Source organism: Pongo abelii, chromosome 10, assembly GCF_028885655.2.
Source record: "Pongo abelii isolate AG06213 chromosome 10, NHGRI_mPonAbe1-v2.0_pri, whole genome shotgun sequence".
NCBI classification, from domain to species: domain Eukaryota; kingdom Metazoa; phylum Chordata; class Mammalia; order Primates; family Hominidae; genus Pongo; species Pongo abelii.
The window spans coordinates 53,733,978-53,745,688 of NC_071995.2; the positions used below are offsets into that span (position 1 = coordinate 53,733,978).

General features: G+C 49.5%; 1 protein-coding gene across 1 annotated transcript; it reads right to left on the reverse strand.

Moving 5' to 3' along the window:
* Positions 1-110: 110 nt before the first annotated feature.
* MMP19 (matrix metallopeptidase 19) lies at positions 111-6,703 on the reverse strand. Its single transcript, XM_002823384.6, has 9 exons — positions 6,435-6,703; positions 6,063-6,148; positions 4,815-4,945; positions 4,377-4,592; positions 3,166-3,411; positions 2,285-2,410; positions 1,522-1,686; positions 1,234-1,361; positions 111-1,053 (listed from the first exon to the last, which is right to left on the reverse strand). Exons 1-9 carry the CDS (start codon positions 6,519-6,521, stop codon positions 724-726), a joined length of 1,515 nt encoding a protein of 504 aa, XP_002823430.4. The 5' UTR covers positions 6,522-6,703; the 3' UTR covers positions 111-723.
* Positions 6,704-11,711: the final 5,008 nt, after the last annotated feature.

Genomic DNA, 11,711 nt, shown 5'->3' on the forward strand with positions numbered 1-11,711 from the left:
CTTGACAAATCCTCTGTCCCCTAAAGATCTAATAGAGGTACCTTTATTATACAGACTACTGTAAGAGTTATATAGCCAGACAGCTAGAGGAAGAGCTGTTCAGTCCTCTCTTATGAACATGGAGTTAGCTTTTATTAAACACAAATGTACCAAACACTGTGCCAAGCACTTCACATACAGTATTTCATTTCGTGCAACAATCCTGCAGTACTGGTCTTAACCTAATGTTGCAAATGGGGAATCCGAGATTCGACAAGGTTAATTAGCTTGCCCATAATCATAAGCATGTAAATGTGATTCTCAAGGATTCCAAGGCCCTTGCTCAGTTTACTGGCCATGCTGTTTTCTTGTATTTTATGTAGGAAGAACAGGACCCAGGCATCTCCCTCCACCATTGACCTCCAGAAAAGAGAAGACACAGTTGGAAGGGCTAAGACAGACAGGAAATGGAGTTGGGGGCCAGATCTAAGTTAGGGGATCTGAGTTAGGGGAGCACTTCTCAGGAGTGAAAATGCACAGGAGAGTGGTGGCTGGAGTTGGAAGTGTTAAGAGGCCTGAGGTCTACGGTCATGCCCCTGCTACAGCACCTGCGAGGTTCTTCTGAGCAGACAGGTATTTCATTCAGCTATTAGGCCTTAGGCTTCTGGGAGGGAATGAAAGGGTAGGTTGTGGAGCCTCAGGGGTTAATGTCCAAGATTGTGTCTGTGGGTGAGCAGTCAGTACTCAAACGTGGTTTCTGTGGCTGAGAGTGGTATCCAAGGTTGTGCCCGTACCTGAGGGAGTGGTATTCCCACCTGATGGGGTAGTGTCTATAGTCTGGGGACGACAGTGCATCCAGTTGTGGGCAATATTTCTGGGATAGCCTTTCTCTACTCGAAGCTGCTGGTTGAGGCGCCAGTAGACTTTGCCCTTGAAGAAGGAGACTCGGCCATCTTGCCAACTCATAGCAGCCGAGGGCTGGTTTGGCACTCCCGTAAACAAACCCTTGATTGGTTTGGGGTAGCTGCTGAAGTCAGTTCGGGCTAGCTCGTCCCACTGCCAGTACCCAGAGCCCTGGGTATGGGATGGGTGGGGAGAAGGGAGAGGAAGAAGAAAGAGCTTAGGACCCCCAGAGGTCTACCCCCAGCCCACTGCAGCTGCAGAACATCTCCCTTCAAGCGCAAGCTTTGCTTCTCAGTATAAGGTAGCCCACTCCTCCTAAGAAGGGATTTGCCCTTGCTTTGAACTTGATACCTTAAAGAGGAACACCTTTTGGTTGAGAGGCCAATAGAGAGCTGCATCCAGGTTGGGTTCTACCCTATTCAGCTTCTTGGGGAAGCCAGGAGACATCTTGAAATTAATGTAGCGCCACACCTTGTCTCCTGAGAGCATGTGAGGAAAGAACAAGTCACCTCTGTCCTCAGGTGATAGCTTTTGGTCTCCTCCGGTCCACCCATTCAGAAACTTCTCATCTCCCTCCCTTTTATAGTTTCTTTAAGATTAGGCCCTCCTCAAGTAAGACACTGTAACTAGCCCCCTTACCCTTAAAGAAGTGAATCCATTGTGTTCGAGGCGAGTAGACAGCAGCATCCAGGTTTCCGGGGAGCCCCTCCCAAAGGGCAGACACTCGGAACAAGGGGCCAGGTCCTGAATCTGATACAGTCCACACGTAGTCCCCCTTGAAAGCATAGGTCTTCCCACGGGGCCCTGAGAGTAATGGTGTGTCAACAAGTCAAACAGACAGAGGTCAAGTAGACAGAAACTTGGGGGTATCTCAGGCCGACTAACAATTTGCCCTCTCCCTGCAGGCTGATTCTTCAAAAATTCATTCAACTTTAATTCAAGGAGAAAATTAAAGGCAGAGAAAGAGGACTCAGAATGTTTTGTTGCTCAGAGCATTTCAGCTTTGGTCCACTCAACAAAACAAAAGCCCTGCAGATAGCTATTCCTCCTTAGGAACCTCACCCTCCCCTCCAAGTGGCTTCCTAGTTGTCCTTCCAACCAGGTGCACCCTCTCTAACAGGCAATCTGGGTAATATAGTTTTCTCCATCTTGCTGCATTTCCAGATGTGTTCTAGTGGCCCTCAGAGGGTGGCAACCTTGGTAAGTGCCTGCCTAAGCCACCTTTAGTTTGGCTCCGAACTCTCCCTCCCCATGTCACATGTCTCCTTCCATGGTCATTAATGCCTGGGGTCTAACCTCCATTGCTCATGCTGAAGTCCCATGTCACTCCCATATGTCCAGGCCTCAGGGTCAGCAGGCTGCCCCCACCGCCTGCCAACAGCCTGGAGGGGAGGGGCCTCACCCAGCATCATGGCATCCAGTTCATTACTGCAGGGGTCTGGCATGGGACTGGGTTCTGTGGGCACTGGGAGAACAGTGGGCAGCTCTGTCTCTTCTTCCTCATCCCTTATCACTGGACTCTTCTTGCCTATAAGGTAAAGTAATGCTGCTTAGGGAGAGAACTCACAGCACCTGTCCTCCACACCAGTCTCCTGTAAGTTTTGCTCAGAGGCCCCATACAGAGGGGAAAAGGGAATCCTAGAGCGTTTTCATTTGTGGTAGGCAATATTATGTTGATATCAGCGGGAGACACATTCTAGGTTTGAGAGGCACCAGAAAGGGAGAAGGAGGATTGTTAGAATGTGCATTCTTGCCAGGTGTGGTGGCTCACGCCTATAATCCTAGCACTTTGGGAGGCTGAGGCGGGTGGATTGCCTGAGCTCAGGAATTTAAGACCAGCCTGGACAACATGGTGAAACCCCGTCTCTACTAAAATACAAAAAAAATTAGCTGGGCGTGGTGGTGTGCGCCTGTAATCCCAGCTACTTGGGAGGCTGAGGCAGGAGAATTGCTTGAACCCGGGAGGCGGAGGTTGCAGTGAGCCAAGATCATGCCATTGCACTCCAGCCTGGGTGACAGAGTGAGGCTCCATCTCAAAAAAAAAAAAAAAAAATGTGCATTCTCCATTCCCAAGCATGGGTGTAAGGAGAGAGGCCTGGAAGGAAGATTAGACATAGAAGAGTCAGAGAAAAACTGTTCCTGAAAATGAAGAAGCCTGAGTAACTGGGCTGGAGGAGAAGAAAGACACTAAGCTATATCCCTACATGGAGGCTAGACCTGTCTCTTCAAGCCTTGACGTGGGAGTCAGACTGACCCTCCCCCTCACTAGGGGGAGGGACTGACCATAGAGAGCCTGGATCCCTGCCACATCATCTGGGTGCAGCTTGAAGTGGGGCCGGTAGCCCTCGTAGACTGGGGCCATGAGGGCCTGGGAATATCGGGAGTGCCCAAGCCCTAGAGCATGGCCCACTTCATGGGCTGCAATGATGCGCAGGTTCACCCCGCGGTAGGTCCCCTCGGTCCAGAACTCGTCTTCATCGAAGTGCACACTGCCCAGCTCTGGGATGTCGGCATGGGCCAGGACTCTCCCTGGACAAAGGCAAAGGTGAACAGGAAGGAGGTCAGAGCCCGCTAGGCTAGAGCACACCCTGCCTATTATAAACTCTAATTAACGCATGCCCTTAAAATTCCCCCAGCTATGTTCACTGTCTCTTGGATGCTTCTTTCTCTCCTTTCAGATTCCCCTGTCATCACCCAGTTCTCTCAGGAATGCCCATTACTGTCCCTTACCTCCCCAGCCTCCCTGCTCTCTGACCCAGTCCTCTCTGGCCCATACCTCTAAGGCATGCCTTGAACAGGGGAACTTAAGGGAGAAAAAGAAGCATAGGCAGCCAGGGGTGATGGCTCACACCTGTAATCCCAACACTTTCAGAGGCCAAGGCAGGAGGATTGCTTGAGTACAGGAGTTGAAGACCAGCCTGGGCAACATAGCAAAACCTCATCTCTACAAAAATTAGCCAGGTGTGGTAGTGTTTGCCTGTAGTCTCTACCTGGGAGGCTGAGGCGGGAGGATCACTTGAGCCTGGGAGGTTGAGGCTGCAGTGAGCCATGATTGTGTCACTGTACTCCACTCTGGGCAACAGAGTGAGACTCTGTCAAGCAAGCAAGAGAGAGAAGGGAAAGAAGGGAGGGAGGGAGGGAGAGAGAGAAGGGAAAGAAGGGAGGGAGGGAGGGAAAGAAGGGAGGGAGGGAGGGAGGGAGAGAAGGAAGGAAGAAAGGAAGGAAGGGAGGGAGGGAGGGAGGGAGAGAAGGAAGGAAGGGAGGGAGGGAGGGAGAGAAGGAGAGAAGGAAGGGAAGAAGGAAGGAAGTTTCAAAGAGGAGGCTCCATGTAGATGACCAGCTGCGCCCCTGCTCCCATTAGAAGGTAATTAGAGAGTGTATGGTGCAGGTGGGATAAACAGCAGCCCAAACATCAAGGTTCTAGAGTCACTGGTTCAAGGAGACAGAGGTAATCTCAGAGGTCTATGAGGTGGGAACTGAGAACTGTTGCCTACCAGGCCCATCAAAAGTATTGGAACAGTACGAGCTTTGGCGGCCATGGAAGGAGAGGCGGATGTCAGCCGCGCCAGCCTGCACCTCTCGGAAGGTCAAGGGAGCCACATTGCTCCAGTCCTGGAAGGCTTGACGCAGGGCTGCCCGGGCTGTGTGGGGTGGAAGGGTGGAGGGCAGGTTCAAGATGCGGAAAGTCAGGTGCTTCTTTCTCCAGCGGCCTAGTTAATGACCAGAAAACAGATTAGAAATACAGATCCTTCTGCCAACCCCAGAGAGCTCCTCTGGGTTTAGGCACTCAACCCACAAGACAGGTGACAACCAGGTAATCACCAAGTGATTATCTATTCAACACTGAGCTGGTCCAGACTGTCCTAATGCCACTCACATGCCAGAATCACATCACCCCTCCTCTCCCTCCCTTTTCCAGGCTCCGTTCTCACCCAGCAACAGGTATTTAAGGGTCTTCTGGTTGAAGGGATCCTCTAGGCCACAACGAGGCTGCCTCATGCGGGCCCTTGTGGCATCATCCAGCTGACCTGAGGCTGGAAGTTCAGATGCTTCCTGAAAAGCTCTGAAGGAGGGAGAGGGATGGGTCTACCAGGACAGGAAAATCTGCAATGACTGGGAGATGATTGCTCTTTGACTTCCTGCTGCCCAAGGTCATGGCCAAGAATAGCACAGAATCCCTGAAGCTGACAGGGTTACTCCAGCCTCCAGTCCTCATAACTGGGACTTTCTTTTCTGTTCTGCAGAAATGGAGATACTCCAGCTTCATCTCCCCATTTTCAGTCTCTTTTATTTGAGTAAGTTTGCCCTCAGGTGTAGCCTTCCTCCTCTACTGCAATCTTCCTTCCTTCCTTCCTTCCTTCCTTTCCTTCCTTCCTTTCTTTTTCTTCTCTCTCTCTCTCTTTCTTTCTTCCTTTCTTTCTTTTTTGGTAGAGATGGGGTCTCACTATGTTGCCTAGGTTGCTGTCAAACTTCTGGGCTCAAGCAATCCCCCTGCCTGGATCTCCCAAACTGCTGGGATTACAGACGTGAGCGACCATGCCCAGCCCCTCTACTGCAATTTCTAACCTTCTCCTACTCTGTGGAGGTGTCTGGCTCCCCTGCTCTGGAGAGCTTTCCACTAGTGCTCCCACCTGACAGCCTGTCCTCCTTCAGCCTTCTCCCTTCCTGAATGGATACCCCTCCCAGCCCAGCTTGCCCTGGAGCAATTTCATCCATCTGTGGACTGTCTTAGGGCCTAGGGGCTTTTCAAGGGACCTGAACATATCTGAGAGCAGAAAGAAAAACAATCCATTACATCAACATATAAAACTATAAAATAGAAATAAATAAGTACCAAATTGAAGGCCCACAAAAGGTAACAGCATGTCAACAACTCAACTCAGTTTTACATATCATTATACTTTATGTGGACTATAACTAAATATTAGTATTTGAGATATGATGTGTGTAGAGACTCCAAAGGAGAGCTTATGGCCTAGGAAGATCCAATGACTGTGTTCCTCATCTGTGAATCCCCGTCTCACCCCATGCCCCACCATCATAATAATGATCGCCACCCATCTCTAAATCCCTGGCATGGTTTAGGGTCAGGAGGAGGTGGGCCTGGGGAGAGGAAGGGATGAGAAGAAAGAAGACCTTGAGACCTTAGCCCTAAAGGCATACACCTCATAGCTTCTCACCTCAGAGCCTCGGTGATATCTTCTGGTTTGAAGTTATTAGATCCTTCTAGAGGCTTCTGTAGGTACCCATATTGTGACAGGTAGTCCTATGATGGGAGTGGAGGTTAGCAGGTTAAAAGGGGGTTAGTCTCAGAGTAAAGCTTCTAAGTGACCTAACAGGTCCATCAGGAGAGGAGGGACCGGATATGGAAGCACTAATGGAGAAGCACCTTAGAGAAGGGGCTCAGGTGGAACAAGGGGAAGCAGCGGGAGATGGGCAGGGTAGACCATGGGGCAGAGAGAGCAGGGGAAAGGTAGGCAGGCTTGGATGGGGCTGTGGAGCAGTAACCCCTGTCCCTCTGCTGGCCCAGGTCTCTTTCTTGGGGGACTTACCACGGCCGCCACCTCTGCAAGCCCCAGGACCCGGCCTGAGACTGTCATGGGGAGTAGGAAGCCCAGCCACAGCTGCTGCCAGTTCATGGTCCCACCAGACAAGAGCTCCAGAGGCTGTCCGTGCCCTCTGACCTGAGATTTCTGGGAGCCTGGGGGGAGCAGTGCTAGGCAGAGGGGCTCTTACCTCCAGTTCTTTTTACTCTCCAGCCTCTGGTCCTCTTTATAACAGCTGAGGGGAATTTGGGGGAGAGGCAGAGAGAGGTGACTCAGCCAAGAAATATGTTGCAATTCACCATTAACCCTTGCCCTACCAGAGAGTGGAAGCCAAAGAGAGTTCCCAATCCCTTCCCTCAGAGTCCTCTGCTGGAGACGGAAAAACTTCATACTGCCCTAGGGTGAGCATCCGGGCAGGACAAGAACCAGAATCTCTGGAGAGACTAGAGATGGGGATCATGGACATCCCCTGGAATTAGACATCGCTGTGCCTCAGGGACCCTGGGCCAGCAAATCACTCTGCCCCTACCTTTGAGTCTCCCTAGGATAAGCTGAGAGGTAGGAAACAGCTGAGATAGCTTGGGTTTCAGGTGAAGGAGTCAAGCGTGAAGTCTCATTTTCTTTGTACCCAAGACCAAGTTGGCAATATAAATGCTCCTGCAACCTACTTATGTCTGCTTTAATAAAAAGTCATTATTTCAAGAATCTAATGAGCCTGGAGTATGTGGGTGTAGGTGGGGCTTAACAAGGGCACAAATAAGTAAAGGGCCCAGAGCCTACCTTCAGGGAGCTTACGGATCCAGTGAAGCAGATCCAAGCACCTGGGAAGAGGGGAGCCAGCGTGCCAGGCCAGAGGTGATTCACCCTAAGGCGCTTGGGGCTGGGGGGAGGTTTGCTGAGAAGGCAGGCTTTGAGAAGGGCTTTGAAGGCCAGCTAAGAATTGACGGGGTAAGGCCAGGCATGGTGGCTCACTCCTGTAATCCTAGCACTTTGAAAGGGTGAGGTGGGTGAATCACTTGAGATCAAGAGTTCGAAACCAGCCTGACCAACATGGTGAAACCTTGTTTCTACTAAAAATACAAAAATTAGCCAGGTATGGTGGCGGGCGCCTGTAATCCCACCTACTCAGCAGGCTGAAGCAGGAGAATCACGTGAACCCAGGAGGCGGAGGTTGCAGTGAGCTGAGATCGCACCATTGCACTCCAGCCTGGGCAACAGAGCAAAAACTCCACCTCAAAAAAAAAAAAAAAAAAAAGAATTGATAGAGTAAAAGGATACTGAGAGACAGACAGTGCAGGTCTTGAGTAAAAGTGCAGAGCTGAGAGACTGCTGTACTCAGTAAGTCAGAAGGGTCAGGACTACTTCATCCACCACTGAATCCCAAGTGCCTACCGCAGGCCATCTCCATGCTTTCGAGGCTGTGCTTAATAAATCACTGTCAAAGAATGACCGGGGTGGGAAAGTGGTTGGGAGACAGAATTTGGAGAAGGCCTTAAATGCTATGCAAGGAAAAGAAGAAAAACTTACATTTAAAAATACCGGACGGGAGCGGTGGCTAACGCCTGTAATCCCAGCACTTTCGGAGGCTGAGGTGGGTGGACCACGAGGTCAGGAGTTTGAGACTAGCCTGGCCAACATAGTGAAATCTTGTCTCTACTAAAAATACAAAAATTAGCCGGGTGTGATGGCATGCGCCTGTAATCCCAGCTACTCGGGAGACTGAGGCAGGAGAATTGCTTGAACTGGGGAGGCGGAGATTGCAGTCAGCTGAGATCGCGCCACTGGACTCCAGCCTGGTGACAGAGTGAGACTCCGTCTCAAAATTAATTAATTAATTAATTAATTAATTAAAATAAAAATACCTACTATTGGGTGATGGGTGAACCAAAATCTCACAAATCACCACTAAACACTAAAGAACTTAGGTAACCAGATACCACCTGTTCCCCAAAAACCTATGGAAATAAAAAATTAAAGGAATTAAAGGCCGGGCATGGTGACTCACACTTGTAATCCCAGCACTTTCGGAGGCCAAGGTGGGTGGATCACCTGAGGTCAAGAGTTTGAGACCAGCCTGGCCAACAAGGTGAAACCCTGTCTCTACTAAAATTACAAAAATTAGCTAGGCGTGGTGACACGTGCCTGTAATCCCAGCTACTAAGGAAGCTGAGGCAGAAGAATTGCTTGAACCCGGGAGACAGAGGTAGCAGTGAGCTGAGATTTCACCACTGCACTCCATCCTGGGCGACAGAGCAAGACTCTGTCCCCCCACAAAAAAAAAAAAGTAAAAAAAAAAAAAAAAGCTACTATGTATTACATGCTTTATATATTATCTCCTTTAGTTCTCACAGCCATCTGGTGAGGGGAAAATTATTCCGGCCACTTTTTGTAGGAGGAAATAGATACTCAGAAAGGGAAATTTGACCAAGAATGTGGAACTCCCAACTGGCCCGACCTTATTTAAATCCCTCTGCTGACTATATAACTCATGCTCTTTCCATACACCACACTGACACTTAGAGCTTTGTTCTTTAAGTAACTAGGACCCCTGAAGGCTCCACCATCAGTTACACATCATACAACATTTGCATATTGTTCAAAAGCACAGTGAAGTAGACATAGGAACGGGGGAAAAGGTAACTGAACTTTTATGTTGTCAGAAGGGCTGGAAGGCCACAAGGGAACACCTCACAGCCCAGGATCAAGGTGGGGGATGCTCCTGATTCATATTGCTGCCCTCAATGATGCTGGTCCCTCTGACCCATCCACCACCCAGCTGGTAACCACTGGGTGACTAAGTCTCAAGTGACCAGTGACAGGCAAGGAAGGACAGAAAGCCTCTGAGGGATGAGTGACAGGGCCCATCACCAAGGCTGATGTACCCAGGAAATGATGGAGTTTGGGGACAAGTTCCTGCTTAGTCCCCTGCAGGGCTCTTTCTCCTCTCTTTCTACCCCCTTTCCAGTCTTTCTGCTTTTGAGAACAGAACATGGGCCAACTAAAAATTAATTATGATTTTTAAAATTAATGCTTTGTGTTTTTTCCCTGAATAAGTTATTCATCATTCATTATAAAATTTGGTATTAGAAAATACCAAAACAAACAAGGAAGAAAATGAAAACCACTAGTAAATTCTACCCAAAAGAGAACCACTAGTAACATTTTGATGCATTTCTTTGAAACTGTGTGTGGAACTGAGTTCACCCAGCTCCACCTGCCTGGCCTCAGCCCCTAGAGACTGGCTGGGATGGAGGAGAAAGCTTTAGAAGCCAGAGAGGATAATGGAGGAGAGGTGAGGGGAGGGGTGGGGAAGAGACAGACAAGGAGGATGCAAGGGACAGGAGTAAAGTAAAATGAATGTTATAGCAAATTACTCCCTCCCCTTAGAAACCTCATGTAAGGAAAAAAAGAAAAAAATATTTTTTTGGGGGGTCTCCCAGGCTGGAATGCAGTGGCACAATAATCCTGGCTCACTGCAACCTTCGCCTTCGGGGCTCAAGCAATCCTCCCACCTCAGCCTCCTGCATAACTGGGGCTACAGGCACACACCACCCAGCCCAGCTAATTTTTGTATTTTTTGTAGAGAGGGTGGGGGGTGGGGGAGGCGGGTTTCCTATGTTGCTCAGGCTGGTCTTGGGCTCAAGTGATTGGCCCACCTCGGCCTCCCAAAATGCTGTGATTATACGTGTAAGCCACTGTGCCTAACCAGAAAAAAAAAAAGTATATATATATATATATATTTAGTGTGTTAGGGAGAGAGATGGCAGTTATCATAAGGTGAGAGTGGGTACTAACTCCGGCCTCAGAAGGCCTGGGGGTGGAACTATATTCTAGCAACTTAGGAGCCAGGAGAGAGAGAATAAATCAAAAGTAAAAGCTGCCAAATAGTTAACTTCATTTAAATTTTAACAACAACCCTTCAGCCAGTATTATCATCTTTTTTACTCCTTTTCTGAGACTGAGTCTCACTCTGTAGCCCAGGCTGGAGTGCAGTGGCGCAATCTCGGCTCACTGCAACCTCCGCCTCCCGGGTTCAAGCAATTCTCCTGCCTCAGCCACCCAAATAGCTGGGATTACAGGCGCGAGCCACCACACCCAGTTAATTTTTGTACTTTTAGTAGAGACGGGATTTTGCTATGTTGGCCAGGCTGGTCTCAAACTCCTGAGCTCAAGTGATCCACCTCCCTTGGCCTCCCAAAGTGCTGGGATTACAGGCGTGAGCCACCACACCTGGCCAGTATTATCATCTTTTTACAGAAGGAGAAACTGAGTCTCTAATAAGTTGCCTCAGGTCACATAGCTAGGGTGCAGCAGAGCCTAGAGCAGGCTCTAAAGCTGCCATCTTTGCTCAGCACTCTTCAGTCTCCCAGAGTTCCCACAGGCACCCAAACAAAAGCCCCTAGAGTCAGGAGCTGCAGGCTGGGCACATGTGCAAGGACTGGATGACTAATTGTTGCCAGCACAGCATCATGACCACCCCCTCCACCAGCCCCTACCCCCTGAGCCAGGCTGACCCAGCTCTTTTTCCCTCTAAATTTGTCATCTCTCACTGGGGGAGATGTGGACATGTGTGCAAAGGGTTAGGACATGTGGCTGGCCTGCCCCAAAAAGAGAACTTGATCTGAGAGAAAAAAATGGGTTGTCTTGCTTGCTCCCTTCTTGCAAATTGATTTCCCTCTCTGTCCACAAATTGTGGCAAAAGAGCTTTACAGAAATATTTTTAATGACAATATTTTAAACTATAGCAAGTGGGAGCAGAGTAGACCTCTGAGAGTATTTTCTAATGATCAGGGGCCATGGGGCTATGGGTGGAAGGCAAAAGTTTGTAGAGATTTCTAAGCCCAGGAGAAGCTAATCTCGAAGCTATCGCCCACCCCCTCTGACAGCCACTCTTGCCCTGTGGAGGCAGTGGGCAGGGAAGCTGGGGAAAGAAGAAAGGGGAATCCTGGAGGGCAGGTAGAAGGGCAAGTCTGGAGCCTGAAACTGGAAACTGGAGGTGAGAAAAACATGAGCTGTAACCAAGTTAGGGCTGGCCCCGACTTTGCCCTTGACCTGGATAAATGTGGGAGTTGGTGGTGTTAGCCTCTGACCTGTTTCCCCCTCAGGGAGTCAGGAGATAGGGAGCTTTCTTTGGCAGAGTGGGGTTGAATTTTTAAGCCGTTACCCTGGAAACATCTGTTTTTAGGAGGACTCCCCTACATACCCACAAACACAGACATACACACACACTTCTTTAATTACTCATAAGTTCCTAGAAGCCGTATGGGAAGTGATGGTCAGGAC

Excerpts from the sequence above, each read along its gene's own strand:
- MMP19 (XM_002823384.6), bottom strand. The coding sequence starts at position 6,521 with ATGAACTGGCAGCAGCTGTGGCTGGGCTTCCTACTCCCCATGACAGTC. Across the intron at positions 4,946-6,062 it reads GATATCACCGAGGCTCTGAG|AGCTTTTCAGGAAGCATCTG; the intron begins GTGAGAAGCTAT and ends TCCCTCCTTCAG. Across the intron at positions 2,411-3,165 it reads AGGGATCCAGGCTCTCTATG|GCAAGAAGAGTCCAGTGATA; the intron begins GTCAGTCCCTCC and ends TTTACCTTATAG.